At 36.0% G+C, this 21,066-nt stretch overlaps 3 protein-coding genes and 1 non-coding gene across 4 annotated transcripts; all 4 read right to left on the bottom strand.

Moving 5' to 3' along the window:
• Nucleotides 1-11,662: 11,662 nt before the first annotated feature.
• LOC128541515 (solute carrier family 2, facilitated glucose transporter member 11) lies at nucleotides 11,663-13,364 on the bottom strand. Its single transcript, XM_053511976.1, has one exon. It carries the CDS (start codon nucleotides 13,326-13,328, stop codon nucleotides 11,769-11,771), a length of 1,560 nt encoding a protein of 519 aa, XP_053367951.1. The 5' UTR covers nucleotides 13,329-13,364; the 3' UTR covers nucleotides 11,663-11,768.
• Nucleotides 13,365-13,609: 245 nt separating this feature from the next.
• trnal-aag (transfer RNA leucine (anticodon AAG)) lies at nucleotides 13,610-13,691 on the bottom strand. Its single transcript has one exon. It is a non-coding gene; the product is annotated as a tRNA-Leu (tRNA).
• A 1,017-nt stretch (nucleotides 13,692-14,708) lies between these two features.
• On the bottom strand, nucleotides 14,709-15,834 carry LOC128541530 (cytochrome c oxidase assembly protein COX19). The gene is made up of 3 exons (XM_053511997.1): nucleotides 15,703-15,834; nucleotides 15,458-15,569; nucleotides 14,709-15,370 (listed from the first exon to the last, which is right to left on the bottom strand). Exons 1-3 carry the CDS (start codon nucleotides 15,782-15,784, stop codon nucleotides 15,283-15,285), a joined length of 282 nt encoding a protein of 93 aa, XP_053367972.1. The 5' UTR covers nucleotides 15,785-15,834; the 3' UTR covers nucleotides 14,709-15,282.
• A 3,878-nt stretch (nucleotides 15,835-19,712) lies between these two features.
• On the bottom strand, nucleotides 19,713-20,591 carry LOC128541282 (dickkopf-related protein 1-like). Its single transcript, XM_053511630.1, has 3 exons — nucleotides 20,514-20,591; nucleotides 20,019-20,193; nucleotides 19,713-19,918 (listed from the first exon to the last, which is right to left on the bottom strand). The coding sequence occupies exons 1-3, from the start codon at nucleotides 20,589-20,591 to the stop codon at nucleotides 19,713-19,715; spliced, it is 459 nt and encodes a 152-aa protein (XP_053367605.1).
• Between the last annotated feature and the right edge of the window lie 475 nt (nucleotides 20,592-21,066).

The following is a 21,066-nucleotide window of genomic DNA, read 5'->3' on the forward strand; positions in this document are numbered from 1 at the left end:
AATAAATGTTGTATACTAATGACATGAAAAAAGAATGATTTAAAATTAGAAACAAGGAATCAGGTCACATTTATGTTTTTATTTAATGAAGTAAAATCTTTAATCTTTAATCTAAATAACAGGTTCCAAAATCACCCAAGAAAGCAAATGGTCAAAAGGATGACGCAGTAAATAGAAACATTACATTTTTCCATTGTTTAAATGTATGGGCTATAACAATGTGTTGTGCTTTTATTATTTTTTTAAGTCATACCTGCTTTTGTGAGAATTACCCTATGACTCATATTCTTTATCCTAGTTCAGCCTTAGATGCCAGCAGCGCAATATATTGTTCATTAATATTGAATGATTCTGCCATTTCAAGTTTTTTCATTTTCATGCTTTCCATCTAAGCTAGACACTCTGAATATCAAAACCTTAAAAATGATCTTTCTGTGAATATCTAATTTTCTCTTTGCTTTTGCCTCAGAAGTGATGAAGTGATCCTTATGCTAGTCATTCAATACTGTAAAAGTGTTGTTGTCAGTCAATACTTGCTTTGAAAATGCCACAATAATTTAAAATATTATTGCTAAAATATAACAGCTAAGACACTGTATATAATGTATTTTAGCTGGTAGGTGAAATCAGTAAAAGGTCAATGAAACACGAGGATCCGCTTCTGTAACCATTATGCCAGAGGTGCTAAATTGTTTCCACCTCCACTCAGCCGATATTGAACAATACCACTGAGCAACCCAGAATTCATGACACAAATCTTTCAAATGTAACCACTTAAGGACCATCTTTCTTATTATTGTGTATTGAAAGAAGTGAAAAAATGTCATTTGCAATCATTAACTATTGTCTCTGTGTTAATCATGTTTCTTAGCTGGAAAATAATTAATTACAGTTGTCACATTTGATGGCTGCGTAGTCCTCAACAAAAACCCCTCTGTGTGAGGCACAAAAACAGCTTCGTCGCTCCTCTTTTTTTCCCTTATGCTCATTCCCTTGCTACATACTCAATTTAGTGGAAAATGCTTTCAAGCCTTGGCATTCACTCCTCACTGAACAGTTCTGTATTCTGCTTTTATCTGCCTTTAGATTTTCAATTATTTATCCCAATATAAGGGCTTGGTATGCCTATAGACAATTATGTAAATACATATGATATGTGAAGTAGGCACAGTTTAAAATTATTTTTAAGGTGCAATTTGGCTCCCAGTTGCTTCCATTCTGTGAGTACATTTGTTATTCAATGTGTGAAATAAAATGAATTACTTGACTATGACTCATAATCCACATTTTCCTTACACAACAGAAGTCTGTTCCTGACAGATCATCGATAGTCCATGTGCTTCCCGCAGCAGAGGTTTAATGAGGCAGCCAGGAGAATGCAAAACCCGGAGTGACAGCAGCGTGACTTACAGAGAAGAATCTTCATACATTAATCATTTTCCTAATAAACACTTTGCAGTCTGTGTAAACGCCTCACAGTCTGTCCACAGTCTGTGAATTCAGATGAAAATTAGCAGCCAATGTTCAGCAGAGAGCAAGATTCGAAGAAACCTGTAAAGAGTCAAGCTATACTATAGATGTAATCTGCAGGAAATTTACAAACCCCTCATCATTTTAAAAATCATCTTCATTTTTCCCCGACAAGTCCCCAGTATTAACAACATAATGAATGCTGATTTTAGCAAGCATCAAGCAAGATCAGCTTAAGCAAAATTGTTTCAGTACTCATCCAGCAGATATTTCATTGACAGACAAGCACTAACCAAGTGAAACCAAGTTAGACCACCTCAAATTCATGTTTTAGAACTGTTTGTATTGTCTAAATTTGTCTTGTTGCTGCAAAAGTGAAAATCTAATCATTGGAAATCCTTACAAAGTTTTATGTCATTCAGTGAGCAATATTAGTCGCAGTTAATTTCCTCTAAGCCACCTGGTGTCATGCTAAATGCAAAAGACTGTAGATATACTACTATATTCCCTTTAAAAAAATTTAAACATTATTTACTTGATTCTTTTATTGTCAGGAATTTACTGCACACAATAGGTTGTAAATCAGCAGTTACTTTCCAGATAATTTTAAGGTTTTCTCTAAGTGAATCAATTTGTAGTATAATTTCTTCTGTCTTTCTAAAGTAAATGGATGGCCAAGTGGAGCAGATTTTCATGAAGGTATCAACTCAGTAGAGATAAAGTGAACGGTTGTGGTTATTGCTTTTGTGCACTGAAGGACATTGTACTATTAATCTGTTTTATTTACCCAGGCTGGCTACTTTGTTGATGAGACAAGGATGTTTTATGAAATTAATCTCAAGAAAATGAAATCAATTTCCCCTCCAAAAAGACATAACAAGAACATTTAGACATTTGATGTTTATTGTAAAAATGTTTAAATACTGTAGCATTTTCTTCTTTATTTATTCCTACAATGCTCTGCTTAAGTTTTTGATAAAGCACATTTTGAGTGACTAAATTCAATTTTTATTTGTATAGCGCTTTTAACAATTGTCATTGTCGCAAAGCAGCTTTACACAATCAAAAGAATTATTTAAGTCTGTATGGAATGTAAGTGTGCATGAGTCAAGATGAGCAGATTGTCCTTTGTGAGCAAGCCGCAGGCGACAGTGGCAAGGAAAAACTCTCTGAGGTGGTAATAGGAAGAAACCTTGGGAGGAACCAAACTCAACAGGAAACTCATCCTCATTTGGGTGAAACAGAAAGCAGGAATTGATCTGCATTTATACAGTGTGTTACTGTAGGTGGCAGGCAGTTCAGCTATAACAGTTGATGTTAATTAATGTAAATATGGAGTCCAGGTAGTTATTGGAGACAATTGCAATCTTGAACTATCGAGCAACTGCAGCCAAGTCAAGTCCTCAGAAAAAACAGCTGTCAACACCACTCAAGGCCAGAACCGTCTTTATGGTAAAGTGAAACCATCCCCAGACACCAGACGCATCCCAAAGAGACACACGGGGGATCCATGCGACGAGACCCCCAACCAGAAGCGGGGCACCCGGATGGGTCAGACAGGTCCGGATGGCAGAGGGAGTCTGGATCACTGGCAGCTCAGGTACGACATGTGTAGCTGAAGAGAAGAGAAGACATAACAGTTAGGTATGGTTGCAGTCACATAATGTATAATGTGAATGTATATTTAGTGTAGAGTGCAAGCAGAGACTCTGGCAGGACTAACTATAACAGCATAACTAAAAGGGGAGAACCAGAAGGAAACACAGACATTAGGGCTTCCTGAGATGTAAAGCAAATAATCACCTCACCATCAACAAACCCGAGTGATCAATCAGAGTGGGGAATACAGCATCTAAACATAGCAGTTCACCATAATACTCTACGTCCATGAGTCCCCCAGATCTGCTCCTTTACCTAAGGCTTGATTGCTTGATTAAATAAATAGGTTTTTAGCCTGGACTTAAACACTAATACTGTGTCTTGGTCCAAAACATTATTTGGAAGACTATTCCATAATTTTGGGGCTTTATAAGGAAAAGCTCTGCCCCCAGCTGTATTTTTCATAATACGCGGTACTGACAAGCAGCCTGCATCCTTTGATCGAAGTAGGCGTGGCGGATCGTAAGACACTAGCAGTTCGCTCAGATACTGCAGCGCGAGACCATTTAATGCTTTATATGTCAAGAGTAGTATTTTTAAATCAATGCGAAATTTCACGGGGAGCCAATGAAGTGAAGATAAGGTAGGTGTGATGTGCTCGTATCTTCTGGTTCTAGTGAGAACTCTTGCTGCTGCATTCTGGACTATGCATCTAGTTGAACAACCAGACAGTAAGGCATTACAATAGTCCAACCTAGAGGTGATAAAAGCATGAACTAGTTTTTCTGCATCGTTTAGCGACAGTATACTGTATTTCTTATCTTGATAATATTTCTGAGATGAAAGAATGCTATCCTGGTAATATTATCTACATGTGATTCAAATGAAAGGCTGGAGTCTATAATCACACCGAGATCTTTTACTGTTGCACTCGATGAAACAGAAAGGCCATCTAAAGTTACAGTGTGATCTAAAATCTTACTTCTAGCTGTATGCGGTCCTATGACTAGAACTTCTGTCTTATCAGGATTAAGCAAAAGGAAGTTAATTTGCACCCAATCTCTTATGTCCGGCACACATTGCTCAACTTTAGGAAGCTGGTTTTTCTCATCTGGCTTTGCTGAGACATATAACTGTGTCGTCAACATAACAATGAAAACTAATACCATGTTTACGGATTATGTTGCCTAGAGAAAGCATGTAAAGGGAAAAAGCAGTGGGCCTAAAACTGAACCTTGTGGAACACCAAACTCCACTAGAGAGCATGCAGAATAATCACCTCTTAAGGCTACATAACGAACGGTCAAAAAGGATCTGAGCCAGGATAGGGCTGTACCCTTAATTCCTACTAAATTTTCTAATCTGTGAAGAAGAATCCCATGATCAATGGTGTCAAACGCTGCACTGAGGTCGAGTAACACAAGCATAGTTACACAACCCTGATCAGAGGCCAATAGGAGGTCATTTACTACTTTAATGAGTGCTGTTTCTGTGCTGTGATGAGGCCTAAATCCTGACTGATACAGTTCATGTATGCTATTTCTATGTAGATATGAGCATAGCTGCTCTGCTACTATCTATATCTTATTGAATGTAACATGATTAAGCCTCATACCACTCATTTAAGATATGTGACATCACAGTGTCTTTATACAGTTTGCCTTTTCAACTGCTTTATAGCATAAGAAGAGAAACAAAGACAAATATTTTTATTAATGAATTGATACTTTGACCATAGAATGATATCTCAGCCAAGAAGTAGTCCATACTGGGGTTTAAAATAAATAAAAAGATTGATTGTTGTTATTATTGTCTCAAGGAAAAAAATCACATTGTTTTTTTTTTTATTAGTAAGGATGTTAAGGTATAAGAATGACTAACCATAAAAAAATGTCATACCAAGAACTTTTCTTTTGTGTTTTATTCATTTCCACATTATTATTATTCTTTATTTTATTAAAAGCTTTCATATCCATTTACACTACATTTAGCACATTTCGATGCAAGTAGCTTTATAAATTATTCAGTGTGCACCATTTTATGTAAGGAAGTAAGGAACTTTCTTCTTTCATTTCAGTAAAATGTCTAGCTGTGAATGATGGCAGTATGATTTTGAATATGTCAGATTATTTATTTACTGTACTTGTAAAATACATTACATTTACATTAAGTGTGAATAAAAAGGCATTGTATTGAAATTTTCTTGGATGACATTTTAACCCACTTTGCATTTCTGTGCAATTTATGTATTCTACATTGTTGGCCATTAACTAGCATCAACATTTTATATACTAATTGAACTTAAAATTTCAGTGACATTTAAAGTTTAATAATTATTTATTCCATCATGGAAAATATCAGTGGAGTGGAGCCTCAGGCTTCCATTGTGGCTTTTCTGTGACCTCCAAACACAATGCCACTTGATCTGATTAATTCCAGAAACCCTGCAGTCACAGCTTCCACATATAAGAACATACACAGCAATCTTGTGCAACTGGGTTTAAAATAACTAAAAATCAATCACTATATAATAGTGTTGAATGTGTAATAGTTCTACTGCAGGATGCTAAAAAACACTTCTTGTTTTTTTTTACTTTAAATAATTTAATGTCTTGAAATTGTATGCATTATTCGTGATGGTAATATGCCAACCAATATATTTCTGTCATGTATGTGAATGAAATAAAAAACATTCACCAAAAAACAAGCACAAAATATCTGCTATTTATTATATATATATATTTTTTTATTAATATATATATATTTTTTGTAATTGATGTAAAAAATAGAGCGTTGCAGATAGCGGGTACTGCAGATGCCACTGTTGCTATACCAACACATACCATGTATCTTTCTCAATATGTCACATTTACCATGATTCACAAACAACCTACCTGCCAATTTTATGTTTAATCACACATATCAGGGACAATGCTAAAATAAATACATATATAAATAAATAAATAATCACACACAAACACACACTCTATTTTTTCCTCTCTTTGTGTTTCTATCTATCAATCTATCCTGCTCCCCTATATCAGTTTTTCAATCTATCTAACTTTCAGTAACTTATTTGTCTCTCGCGCAAAGACCATGTTTTTTTCTGCTTTTTCGCAGACATGCACTAATGTCCTCCTGCTCCTCAAACAACATCAACAGAACACGACCTGGTCATGGCAGGAAAAGTGGAGTGGCAAAAACAAACCATAAAAGCCTTGTTTCTGTAGGGGAAAAAATCTTGCCCCCTCACCAACGCTGAGCCTGAAACACTCGCTACTTGAGAATCTAATTAGGCAGAGAAGCTGTCTGCAAATTTTCAATTTATGTAAATGAAGACAGTGCTAAGTGTAAAAATAAGACTTTAAAGTGGACAACCTATCATGTTCAAAGTGGGATTTTATGCCACTAATGAGAGAAAGTATCCTTAGAGGGAAAACTTTTAATACAGGAAAAATGTATTGTAAAAAATGTTGGCCCTTATTTTCTCCTAAGGGCGCTTATCTTCTTTAAAAAAAAAAAGGGGGGGGATATATTTCAAATGCAATGATTAGCTTTGTTGAAATGCATCACAGCTTTATGACTTGATGAGAAAATAAAAAATATGATAAAATGCAACCTGCCACATTTCACTTTTTTTAATCTATAATTTTTCCACAAATTGATCAATTAATGAATATTTTAATGTTTTCTCTATTTATGTGTGTAACATAGTTAAATAACATACAAATATAGCTTTGTTTATTTCAGAGTGCATGTTTACAAGTAGTGTCATAATGACCCAACTTTCTGATCATACATCTTTGTTGAGTAATCTGGTAATGGGTTCTTACAAATGCACTCCTTGTGATGCACCCCACACATTTTTAAATTTAGAAAGGAATCAGGGTCTTTAACTCCAGTACGATCAAACAGCATGGATGTTGGTATCAGAAGGGCAGCGTTGAGTATTTGAGAAATCGTTGATCTCTCCTGGGATTTTATTACACAACAGTCTCTAAAGATTTTACAGAGATTTCTACTTTTTGTGAAAAAAAGTAGCAGTAGTACAGTAGTAGTAGTATTTTGCATGATTCTATGTATAATTTAATGTACTGTATTTACATTTTCTAACTATATTTTCGTTATGCTTTAAATTTTGCATCTTTATATCAAAATGAAGCTGGGAATATAATTAATATGTTTTAGTTTTTCAATTTACATATATTAAATGTTTGCTTTCAAATAGTTTATCACTTATCCATCATCTATACTGCTTTATTCTGTATTTAGAGTTGTGCAGGGCTTGGAGCCTATCCCAGGAAACTTAGGGCACAAGGTGGGGTACACTCTGGACAGAGTGCCAATCCATTGCAGGGCACACACACATGCTACAGGCAATTTGGGAACACCAATAAGCCTAATCTGCATGTCTTCGGACTGTGGGAGGAAACGCACCAACCACGGGAAGAACATGCAAAGTCCATGCACACAGAGATGGTAATCGAACCTGGCTAGGAATCGAACCCTAGACGGGATTCGAACCTGGCCGGGAATCAATACCGGACCCTAGAGGTGCAAGGCGACAGACCAGACAGAAAGTGCTAAAACAGACCACCAAACCACCGTTAAAAATAAGCACAGTAGACCCTTTTATATGCAGACTGTACTTGTTTATATACTTGTTTTAATAAATGATTATTACTCTCTGACAACAAGTCTGTCTATGACAAAACTTTCATTTGTAAACTGCTATATAAACTTTCCACTGTCACGTGAAGAGTGGAGCAAAGATACCTGTTTATGTTTAAATGTTTTTGGAGAATAACGTTTACACTGTTTTATAGCTAGTTAGTTTTTTGTTCATTTATGTTGTAAATTTATGTCGTACGTAGCACCTTGGTCCTGGAGACACGTTGTTTAGTTTCATCGTGTACTAAACTGTATATTGTTAAAATGACAATAAAAGCCTACTTGACTTGACTTGAGATCGGTAGATAGATACAGTAGATAGATACATAGATATACATACAAACATACATATATACATACATACATACTACAATATACTTTTCTCCCTCATGACATAAATCTGACTTCATGGATAACTATTATAAATATTAACTCCACTTGCACGTAAGTCACAGCCACCAGCTGTGATGGAGCACTGGCTCTTACTGTTCCTACTTTAAGAGCATTAAAAATTCTTGGAAGCACACCTGAAGTACACTGTGTTCTCTCTGATGGAGCACAGAGCAATGTCTGTCATTATCGTACCAAAATACTCAGAGTAACACCTTCAGAGCTGCATTAAAGCACTGAAACTTGCAAGCTGGAAAGAAGCCATTAGTCATAGATTTAGACTTTTGAATCCAGAATTGTGCAATTACTGCAGGCAAATAAAATTGGATATATACTTTTCAATTTAATAGAAACAGCTATCTCATTTATTTAGTTATTTACTCAGTCAATCCCGTAGAAGAAGCACGATGCATATCATTATTCTGTGCCAACTTTAGAGACTGTTGGAGTGTAAGATTTATCTGTCAAAATCTATGCCACAATCATAAGTTACCTTATTTATTCATTCTGATGTTTAATGTGAATATTAACCTGTATTTTTTGCACTAAGATACTGTTCCATTCAGTAACTGGCTGAGAAAGTGTACTTCCTAATAAAATGGATGGTGGGTGTATGTAAAATAAACAACAAAATATTTGAGACAAAACATATGAGGACACCAGATTTATTCAAACACAATATTTCAAACTAGAACATCTGCATTGTTCTGTAAAATACTGGTTTCAAAATTGCTGCTATTAACATTGGGTGAGGCTTACTTCAGAGAGAATAATAGCACTAAGTCTTTTCATGTAATGCCCAAAAAGGATAGAGATGATTTGCCAAACATATTGGAGAATGTTTCTAGAATGATTAAATCATCAATGTTACAATCCCCTTTAGCTCATACCATATGTTTTAAATAGTCCTTAAAGCCAAAGGGGAGAGTGGTCATTGCAAAACACTGATTTTGTGTTCACCACAACCACAACCATTTCTGACCTGATTTAAGTGATGATCTGAGTCTTTATTTTTGTTGAAAGCTCAAGCAAAGGCCAAGTTCAAACCTTGTAGCAGAGAAAACTAGGGGAAAACCAGTGGGTTTGAGTTCAAACCTCCTGCTTTTGCTACATGAATACTGAATTAATTGAGTAGATTATTTAGTAAAATAAAATCTTCAGCCTAATATTGTGTAGGTCCCTCGTGTCACCAAACAACTCTGAACGATGAAAAAATGTGGTTTTGAAGGTGTGTCGTGGTAAGGTTTTACTAGCAGATTCTTTAAGCCATGTAAATTGCAAGGTGAGACATTCATGAATCAGTCCAGCACATCTTACAGATGCCAAGTCAACACCATGAACTCATTGTCATGTTCCTCAAATCATTACAAATTACACATTATCCTGCTGAAAGAGGCCACTGCCATCTAGGAATACTTGGTCTGCAAAAATTTTTGATAGGTGTTACCTGCATGCCTTCTTATAGTGCATGCTGGAGCAATGGAGATTAATAAGCCTTGGACAGCCATGACTCTGTAAGTAGTTCACCGGTTTTCCTTCCTTGGGCTACTTTTTTTGGACCTGCCATTTTGGAGAGACTCTAACTGATCACACTGTGGCACACTCATCCTTATTCTTGGCCATATCAACTTTACAACGTCTTTAAGCTTTAATTCAAAGGGTTTGACAAAAGTGTAACCATTTAGGAATGACAATTATTTGCTTAAACACAAACCCATTTCGTGTCTCATAAATATTGGAACAAACTAACATAATTCATGTGTGAAAGAGAGTGAGAGGGCTTCCTAGAAGACATCCCCCTAAGATATTGGTCCACGATAACATGATTGCATGACATATTTGCTGCACATTTATCAGCTGTCCATTCATGTTGTGAATCTCTATGGACATGGAGAATGGGGAGGCCACTGAAGTGCACTGAGTTTTCTGTCATGAAAGATGACTCTTGACATGATGTCCATTTCCTTGGGATATTCCATTATTATAGAATCTGGTATTAGTATCTGGTAAGGTAACAGTAAACAGTTTTTTTTTTTGGTAATAGTTGTTTGTTGATGGTGAAAGGAAAATCTCATACATCATCCTTTTGTCTGTGTCCCGCATCCCTGCAGCCAGATTTAGCAATCACAGTATGAAGCCTCACTATGCTTTGTTTTGGCTCCACTCATTCTATATTAGGTCAGTGTTAGGCCGAGGTGTCAGTCACATCTGTAAAACAGGAAGCAGACTGAAGACAACTGCATATGGGGACATATAATTGGCATGTTTGGTAAAAATGTTATGTTTTGGCAATTTATGGTTTGTGCTGTCTCATCTGCATGGTCGTATCCTGACTTTTAACAAAATCTCCCAGAAACAAATGTGCAGCAAACATGTTATGCAAATATCTAAGAAACCACAATATGCTAAACATCCTTTTTAAAAAATTCTATAATTATGACATCATTCAGTAGAACTGTTGTTCTTTTATTTGCATCACATGGGTATAAATATTTTTCTCCACAGAGAATATAGATTATTATATATATAGGTTGGGAAGTTGCTCAGTTTTAAACTCAAAGGAGGAAAAACAGAATGAACTCTTTCCATCTGCTATCATGTCATCTGTTGGCCATGAACTGGCATGCTGAGAGTGACCTTGTTCACATGAGACAAGAATCAGTATGCAGTGATAAAGTGTCAACTCAGTATATTAACACAGCCAAAAGTGTCTTTTGGATACAGTGCCACCTACTGGTCGGTAATATAACCCACCTGATGCAGTTCCTCAACTTGCAGTTCTAAATGATGGCCATTAATGAAAAGAAAAAGCTCTCTAAAAGAACAATAAGAAATAAGACATAAATGAGTTATGTATAAAAAATACATAATATGTAGAAGTACTACAGATAGGAGAAGTGCAATTTATTTAAAGACAGTCATGCATTGTGTTTTTATTAGTGTTATTCAATCCCTTTTTTTCCCCCAAGTACAATCAAATACCAGGAATATTTAATATTTATTCAATGCATTTATAATAAACAAGATGCCATATTTTCTGTACTGAGCACCATGATACATAACATAGCAGCATTTTTAATATTAAAAGAGAGTCCCAGAGTTTCAGAAAACATATTATATATGTTTTAGTCCCTTTACCCTACAGCAAAAATAAAACAGATTATATTTAAAGCTTAAATTGTGTCATAAATAGTTTGTCCTGTGCAAATGTTTTTTTTTTTATATATCAGTGCATACACAGTCATAAATAAGTCACAGCCTGCTAAAATATTAACATGTATACATACAGAGAAGAGATCATACATAGTTTGTTTTTTGATACAATTACACATTTTCAAGAAAAATAAAGCTAAATAATAAATAAAAAAAACTGACATAATTCGATCGTTGATAAAAATAGACTATTCGGTCTCACTTGAGGTATGGGTTATTTTTCCTGGAAAATGTCCTAACCCCCCCTCCCCCCAAACCAAATTAATTAACAAATTACCTGACTGTACTTTAAACAAAAGGAACACAGCATAGACGGTATTATTACTATTATATATATTTCATATATAAGATATTGCAGATATTGCAAGGCCAGCAAGAACAACAAAATAAAATACATAATATAATACACAATATAATCATCTCTGTCAGTCATCAAGAATTTGTTGGATGATGTGTTGAGATTCCTGTAGCTGTATGTGGTCTTGTTGTGTGGTCCTGTTAGATAATCCCTTTGTGGTACATTTCTCAAACTCTGCAGTGATCTCAGCTATAGTCTTCCCCTTTGTCTCAGGTAAAGCAAGACCGACGAATATAGATGAGATCACACACACACCACAAAAAGGAATGAAACAAAACTGGCCCAGACTGTTGACTATGAAAGGAAAGGTCATTCCCACAAGAAAGAGGTTGAGCCACATCATGGAGCCGGCAATCATGTAAGCTGCAGGTCGATTCATCTGGTTGAAGAGCTCTGTGGGCAGTATTCCAGTTACGCCTGCAGGACCCATGCCAAAGCTTAGGATGTAAGCAAAGACACATGTCATGCTCAGGTAGGGCATGCCAACCACTTTGTCCTGGAGAGCCAGAGATAGTGTGAACACTACGGCCCAGCCAGCCATGAGCACATAACCACCAACGAGGAGTAATCGGCGCCCTAGTCTTTCAATCAGCAAGTTACACATTATAGCTGCAGTGAATTCACAAGCACCTGTGCCAATGGTCACATACTGGATCTTATCCATGGGTATTCCTGCCTCTTGAAATATGTATGAGGCGTAGAAGTAGATTGAGTCGTTCCCACAGAGCATCATGGAGCTGCTGGCTACACAGATGACGCACAGCTGACGCCGAAGACTACGATCAGATAGTAGTTCCCACAGTGATTTGGCTTGAGCCTCACCGACTGCTTTCTGCTCTTCTAGGATTTCCTCCATCTCAGAATCAGACACATTACATCCTCTCAGGCGGTTAAGAGCACGACTGCAGGCCTCTCTATCGCCCCTGTCGATGAGCAGGTAACGAGGGCTCTCTGGGAACAAGGGCAACGTGAACAACTGGAGAAGGCCAGGAACAGCATTGCTGGCTAAAAGATACGGCCAGAGAGTCTCACTTCCCAACAGTTCAGTCAAACTTGTCACCTGGCCCAACAGGATTCCCATTGCTGTAAAAACAGCCGAAGAAAATGCAACAGCACCCCTCATAGCCTTAGGAGCACTCTCCCCGAAATACATAGGCTGGACGTTCATGCTCACACCTGCATTAACTCCAACAAGCAAACGAGAAATGATGATCATCTCAAAGGATCTGAATGAGCGACTACTCAGGGCCATGAGACTACTAACCAAAAGAAAAGAGTTATTTAGCAGCAGACTCTGCTTGCGTCCAAAGCGAATAGCCATTGGGCCAGCAAGCAGTGACCCAAACAGTCCACCAAGGGAAAAGGCAGAAACTATGACAGTCCAAATAAGGACAACCTGATTAGAGTCCAGAGCTGTGGCCCATCTCTCCATAGAAGTCTCATTAATAAACTTCTGAATGTAGATAGTGGGTGCATTTACTATAGCGAGATTATAGCCATATTGAAAGGTTCCTCCAATAGCAGCAGAGCACACAGTCAGTGCAAGAGTTGAAGAACAGCCCTTTTCATACTCCATTGATCTATTCACTTTTAATAATAATACACTTCTATATAACCAAGAGATCATCTACAAGCACAAGTCTCTTACTGACACATAAGGAAAGAAAACCACCTGACATTCAACCGGCTTCCCTGAATTACTGTGAAGAAAGCCGCGATCATTTCCTATGGAATACTATTATTTTCAAAATAAGAGACCAGTCACAACGGGCCATGGTTCTCTAATGTTTTAATGTCGTTGTGGAGACACGCTAGTACATAAAAAATATATGTTTTATTTATGATACAATAAAATGGTTTTACGATTTTGTTTATTCACGTTTAAGATAAATAGTTTTAAAACTTTATTGGCAGCGGTGGGATTCGAACCCACGCCCCCGAAGAGACTGGAGCCTTAATCCAGCGCCTTAGACCGCTCGGCCACGCTACCACGCGCCACTCACGGGTAAAATGACTATTAGTATTTACCACCAATGTATTCTTCATACAATTCTTCGCACAAATTACTTTATGCCACAGTGTGAAGAATCGTCTCCCAGCCAAATAGCCGAAGTCCTGTATGGGTTCTGATGACTGGCAAAAAGGCCGAAAAAGTATTATATGCATAAAAAGTTACTTAAATGGCACATGTATGAACCCAATATGATAGTCAATACAAATAGGTGTGCCTAATAAATTGGCAAAAACAGAACAAATGCCAATTCAGGAAATGTCCAGCTTACATATACACAGTACACACTTTAGAAAATAAAATAATAACTTTCATTTAATTAAATGTTTGTATTAATATTTTAATACTAAATGTGTTGTGTTATATATATGATATTATTAACATTATGTTAATATAACATTCATAATACTAAGGGTATGATTCAGGAGTATCTAGGTTAAAGCTGCTCTTTATAGTTGGTATTAAATATTTGGTTTAGTTTGGTTTATTAAATACATTATACTTCTTACCAGCTAGCACAACAGAGATGTAATTTTTAGCAACACTGTCAAGGCTACAAGCCACATTTAAATACAGCTTTTTTAAAAAAAAAAATTGGCTAATTAAGCATAATATAAATGCAACAAATCTGTTTAATTAGCTCAAATGTGTCCTCACCTGGGTCCTATGGCAGATGATTGGACATTTCTTCAGTTTCCACAAACAACTTTTTCACTGATGAACTAATTTCATTTTTTCTAATTTTTTAACCTTCAGCATGCTATTAGTCTGGTGACTGTAGCAACCGTTAAAACATCTTACACACTTGCATCTTAAATGTTTCTTACCCATGGCAATGGTAATGTAGCGGCAGGTCCCCTTTAGTGACTTATATAGATCAGTAATAATGATCATCAGAACTAAAAAGCACAAGAGACAAACTACAAGAGACACAAATGATCATTTGCAAGTATGAATGTATGGTGAGGGTCTGACCACAAATGACACATACAACCTAAAATTATATAAAGCACATTTATACAATTACTTTTATACATAAACAAGAATTTACACATTACACATACACGAAAAAAAATAATAATTTGGCACCCATAGTTTTATTGCACTAGAATTTGTTGGGACAGTTTTGTTTGTTTGTTTATTCTTTTTTAATTGGAATAGACCCATCCCTAGAAGTGAAACATTTCCAAGGAAATTTCAGACTTTCTTTGAATAAGGCTAAAATGTTGGTCAGGGACACAAAGCCAGGAATTATTAAACAGGTCTTTTCTACCGTTTCGACAGATTTAAGGTTCGGTTTAAAGAAAGGGGATAAACAACAGATTCATGACCTTGTCAAGCTGTGCATCCTAAGAGGTGTTTGACGATCTGTTGTGCGCAACCCTTTGTTGCTAATTGTTGCCTTTAAAATATGACTAAAGCATTAATAACTAATCTGCAAAATTTAGTCTTAAAAATTAGACACATTTCGGTGCAAATAGTTCCCTATAAAACTATGGGTGTCTACATACTTTATGCGCATCTGTGCAACTTAAATAATAACAATAATACATTTCATCATTTGTATTCATCAAGATTTCTCCTTGCTCTCGTCTTTGGCCTCATCCATCAAGTCCTTAAAGCCAAGTTTCTCTAGAGGCTCCTTCGCCATGAGCTGCCTACAGAAAAACATATACACATGTTTGTAAGTAGATACATGACTTGTAGACATTTTATTTAGATATCCATGCTTCCTGCCTGCTCACTTGTCCATTCTGCACTCCAGGTACTCTCTGGACTGTAATCTGCACAAAGTGTTGTCAAAGCTGTTGTTTCTGAGACAACGCATGAATTTCTCTTTGAACTCTTTGCATTCACCTGCACGCGCACAAACAAAACAATACGTTATGACACAGGATAAATATTTGCAGGTGACAGAAGTATTGACGTAATGGACTCCGTTCCGTGCCCAAATCGTATGGTTTTAATTTACACACATGACTGAGCTTACCGAAATGGTCTAAAGGGAATGATCCTTTGTCAGGAGGTCGTGGTTTAAATGATTTTGTGCTAAAATTCATTGCGGTCGACATTTAAATTTTTTTTTTCTACCAGAAGTCTCTTTGACCTGTGAGTTCAGTGCGTTTCTTTAACAAAAACTCAACCAAAGCCCACAAAACAATCTCTTCCGCTTCCGGGTTTTACACTTCAAAATAAAAGTCGTCTTTTTTTCAAACTTTTTTTCATTAGTAAAAGCAAGAATGACAATTACAAAATTGAAAAAATAAATGTATAACATACAAGATTTAGTTGTTAAAATTAAAGTATACAATTACAAATTTACTGTGAACAGACCATAATTAAATAGAAGATATACAGTATAAGCAAACTTAACACAAATGTGTAAATAATAATAATAATAATAATAATAAACAGAATAAACCAACCAACAAACAAATAAATAACTACAAAGAAAAGGCACCAGGTTCTTATGTTATGTTATTCATGTCTACGTTGTACTGTCAATGGACCAAATGACCATGTTTCGTTATATACAGAAGGGCTCAAAATAATGCATTGAGACTTTGACATGAAAAATATATGCTGTTCTTCTGACGGTTACAGGATAGCATCAACGACAGTGTGACTACTGACACCTTAAAAGAAAACATAATACTACACACTGCTACCATAATTTTAAAGAACTGTGACAAAAAATGTTCCGCACATAATATTGTTTTTCTGTAAAATTCAGAAATGAATTATTAATTATGATCAATTTTAAAAGTACTGATTAAAATGTATAAAAAAAAACAATATTGCATGCTTAATAAAATAAATACATGTTATTTAATTAATGGCTTGTGTCCTGAGTTTCTGTCAACACTGTCAGACAGTTCTAAAATTATAATAATAAAGTCAGGCATTCTTGTGGTCAACCGAAACTCCAGTGATCACTTTATGACCCCCTGTTTGTTCTATAACCTGTTTAATTGCTCAGGGTCTTGTAATCATTGTTTATATTTTAAAGATTTGACTGATACTGCTGTGGTCATAAACAAAACATTTCCACAACATATGTCTTAAATTATATTAATTCTGCGGTATTAAAAAAAAAAAAGAATTTCAAGCATGTTAAATATAAATCTAGAAAATAATGCAAAAACAAACTGCATCCCATATACATTTCAAAAGTTAAGTAGTATAATTGCAATTTTGTCAACACCATCACACGTCAGCACTGTCAGGAAATCAATTTGACTGTGGTCACTTATGATTTGACAGTGTTGACAAATATGTTCAAAGTAGGTTTAATTTCACTACTTATACTGTACTTATACTAGTCCAAATACTTTTTACATTTTCTTTCACAAAACATTAGTTTTTGTTAATTTGTTAATGTTTTAAAATTTTAAACATTGCACACACATACATACAGTACATACATACATACATACATACATGCTCATTCACACATTATAGGCATTTTGACTTTGGCAAAGAACTGTTGGAGGAAACCCACCAAACATTGAGCACACAGAAACTCGATGCACACAGACCCAAGGTGTTGAACACGGACCCCGGAATTGCAAGGCGACAGTGCAAGCCACCATGCTGCCTAAATCACGTTTCAGTGGTTTTAAAAGTATGAAAGCGGGATTCGAAAAGAGTTCGATGCAAAAACCTGTTTACTTTAAAAGTGTTTTAAAGCTGTGAAAGTGATTCCAAAGTGTTAAATGCTGCACAAGTGTTTACAATAAAATGTAATAGCTTTGCATTTGTAAACCATTTATATCCTTCAAAGATCTTTTCTTATAAATTTCTAGAGGTTACCTATGGCTCCAAATAAAAATCACTTAAATCTTTCAATGTCTGACAGTGTCGACATAAACCCTGTAATACACGAAAAAAATTGTCATTTGACAAAAATGTTATAACTGCAAAGTTGTTCCAAAACTGGGTTGGACCTCACTGATCCAACAATATATATAATTTTTTTATAAATAGTAAAGTTTTTTTCTAATTAAAAACATGTTTAATCTCACATATTTAAACAATTATTCAACTGTTAGTTAAAACTATTTGTTCAGCATGCCAAATTCAACCCAAAACATGCAGTATAACTGGAAAAAAAAATGGAACTGTTTTAAGTAAGCATATTTTTCAGGAACACTTCCGAAAAATTTTCCGAAAGTCATACTTAGTTACTTGACTAGGGATCATTATAACATTTGGGGGGAAAAAACATGATTGTTGAAAAGAAAAAGACAAGCAAACATTAACAGATTCTAATGATGGTAAGGTTAAAAATCACTTTACCATCATCAGAATCTGTTAACGTTTGCTTGTCTTCGTCACGCTTCAAATAAAATTGCATAGATCGACATTTGGCACTACTTCACATCATGCACATTTCAAAACAAATATGTAATTCTTTGAAAATGTAATTTGTATGGAAGTATAACAGTGCTAAAATGGCTATACTTAACAGCATTAAATAAGGGCTATACATTTTAATATATCCGTTTTGGGGTAGATGTATATTAACATCCCTATGTGATTAAATCTTAAGCACTTAAACTAAGTAATTTTGTCTCTCCTCAGAAGCAGCCCCATACAGATTTTGCAGCAATACAATAAAGTGGAGCAATTACAGCACTCACTTCATAGCTTTGTTGATTCATAAATTTTTGATAGTATGTGTACTGTATGTATTTTAAGGCAGGCATTTTTAATTGTCTTCACTGAGGTCTAGTGTGGTCACCTCGCACCTCCAAGGTTGGGGGTTGGAATCTTGCCACCATCTGTGTGCATGAATATTGCATATTCTATCTGTGCTTTGTGAGATTCTTCTGGATACTCTGATTTCCCTCCACAGTCCAAAAACAGCGATGTAGCCTAATTGATGTTTCCAAATTGCCTGTGGTGTATGATTGGGTGGGTGTTTGTGTGTGCCTTTGCACTGTGATGGGTTATCTGGTGGATTATGGGCTCCACACATCCGGGACCCTATAAAAGATAAGCAGCGCATGAATGAATGAATGAACTTCATACTTTTTAACCATTTTAAGTTACATTGAATGTTGTGTAATATCTCAGAGACAATTTAATTCTCCCTTTTAAACTTAGTAAGACAAAATTGCCTGACATATTATTGAGAAACCAGGAAAGAGAAACATGCTCGGTCTTGAAGAATCTCTCATGGTGGAAAACCTATTGACCAAAACAAAGCTTTGACACCGCAAACTCTTTCCCTAAAGGTTTTAAAAGTCTAGTTTTATCATAACAGTTAATATTTGTTCATATTATATTAGAATAGGTGCATTTATATGTATAAACCCGAATCTGAATTACAGCCAGCTCTGCTCTTATTGAAAAGTTACAAACACTCTTTGACCAATTCAACAGCACAGTGGTATAGTTCTACAAGTTTTATAATTGTTTGATTGTTAAATGTTATTAAACATGCTTTTAAATGCATACTTGTCATGTTGCGCTTATTTCCTACAACTTTTATGATAGCTGAAAGTCAGTGAATATAAATTCAATATAATGTCCATATGTAAAATTTTTCATGAACATTGAATGGTGCACATTTAATGTAATTGCTGCTTTCACACCTTGTCTTGTAATGAAATATTGCTTTTAAAATCACATTGGCATAAAATTGGCTTTATGCTGGGACAAACCCGGATAGAAGGTTCACGGTGTAATGAAAATAAATACATTCCTTTTTCAGAAGACAGCTTGAAAGAATAAAACCTTTATTTATATGTACAATATAGAAGCAGTATATACAACAGTTCAATAAATTAGGTATAAAGGAGGAAGTTCTCAGGGTTTTGGAGCTTGACAGGTCCAGCTGACTGAATCAGGACTGTACACAAACTCCGTTCTGCAAAAAAATAAAATATATTAGCTCTGACATACAGTATGTATGATCTTTTATCTGCGTTATACATTAAAAAATTTTGCATGACACAGGAAATTTAAAGAAATTTTAATTATGGGAAATAAAACTTACTCTCTTTTTTGTGTCTGACCATTCCCACGACACAGCAGGCCCTCATCGCATGGACAGATCTGGTTGATGCTAAATGCCAGTCCGCCGTCTGGTACATAGCAACTCTGTCCCAGTGCCAGTCGACGCTTACACACGCTCTCGCCATGATGACGAGCGCAGCACATCGAAGCACCACAGTCCTTATCCACCTTACACCGGGAACCTGAGATGATCACAGTTTAGATACTGATGTACAGGCTAAATTCCTATATATCATGCACTGACTTTTTAATCGACTTCACCTAGAATAATACTGATTTTACCTTCATGTCCTTCCGGAATACTCCGGATGCATCTGCCGAACATGCAGCTGAGCCCTCGTACACACTGGGCGTCTCGCCGGCAGTATTTTCCTTCTTGTCTTAGAGGAACACACAGGCCAAAGTGGCGGTCACAGGAGAAACCCTTTCCACAGGGACGATCATGGTCACAGGCCACCTACAACCAGGTGCAAAGTTTTAAAGCCAAACTGCAAGGTTTTAAATAAAATTTCATTAACATCTTTAGTGAATGTCTGAACTTACATTACCAAAGATGTTATGACTTACATCATAGTGAGTAAATCCTATTCTTCATCTGAATCTATTCTTTACTGTACTGTAATATAAGCTACTGTATATACGTGCTCTAGTTCTTCTCATTAAAGGTAACGGTGTTAAAGTTTCAAAAACAAAATTTGGATAAGTAATTACAGCAAAATATTTGCACAGATTTATCATCATTCTTAACACACACTCAATAAAAAAACACCAACTTACCATATCACCCTTCTGGTTGTTCGGAGATATCTCTGTCTCTCTGTCTCTCAACCCTTTTTCTGGTGGACTGTATGGCATTGATAACATCCAGGCCCAGATCCTTGCTTGAACAGCCGACACACACATACACACAAACAGGATGTGCAAAAACCTCGCTGCAGTTTTCATGTTCAATGCTCACACTGGTCCAAAACAAAATGTCTTAACAAAGCGTAAGCACCAAAATAACTAGAAATGCCTGGTCGTTGTTAGTGTCACCAACTGGCAGTCAGTCCCATCTGTAAAGCCCTCGCTGCATGGCATCACAGTGGTCCACCAGCACCTTATATATCCAGATGCAGCTACTCTTGTGCTTGTGTTTGTTAAAGCAGTAGGATAGGAGGAGACAATTAGTAGTTACGGGATTAGCAAAATTGCTTGCACCGCCCCTCGGCACCCCATGCTTAGGTAACTGTGGTGAAGTTTTCAGTTGCAGAGGTGAAAGGAGGGGGGGAGGGCTGAGCTTGTCTGTGCTAATAGACAGATAACAGGCTCTGTCAATGGGGTGAAGCAA

Source organism: Clarias gariepinus, chromosome 14, assembly GCF_024256425.1.
Source record: "Clarias gariepinus isolate MV-2021 ecotype Netherlands chromosome 14, CGAR_prim_01v2, whole genome shotgun sequence".
NCBI classification, from domain to species: domain Eukaryota; kingdom Metazoa; phylum Chordata; class Actinopteri; order Siluriformes; family Clariidae; genus Clarias; species Clarias gariepinus.

Excerpts from the sequence above, each read along its gene's own strand:
- LOC128541282 (XM_053511630.1), bottom strand. The coding sequence starts at position 20,591 with ATGCCATACAGTCCACCAGAAAAAGGGTTGAGAGACAGAGAGACAGAG. Across the intron at positions 20,194-20,513 it reads ACAACCAGAAGGGTGATATG|GTGGCCTGTGACCATGATCG; the intron begins GTAAGTTGGTGT and ends ACCTGGTTGTAG. Across the intron at positions 19,919-20,018 it reads TATTCCGGAAGGACATGAAG|GTTCCCGGTGTAAGGTGGAT; the intron begins GTAAAATCAGTA and ends TGATCATCTCAG.
- LOC128541530 (XM_053511997.1), bottom strand. The coding sequence starts at position 15,784 with ATGTCGACCGCAATGAATTTTAGCACAAAATCATTTAAACCACGACCT. Across the intron at positions 15,570-15,702 it reads ATTCCCTTTAGACCATTTCG|GTGAATGCAAAGAGTTCAAA; the intron begins GTAAGCTCAGTC and ends GTGCGCGTGCAG. Across the intron at positions 15,371-15,457 it reads CTGGAGTGCAGAATGGACAA|GCAGCTCATGGCGAAGGAGC; the intron begins GTGAGCAGGCAG and ends GTTTTTCTGTAG.
- LOC128541515 (XM_053511976.1), bottom strand. The coding sequence starts at position 13,328 with ATGATCTCTTGGTTATATAGAAGTGTATTATTATTAAAAGTGAATAGA.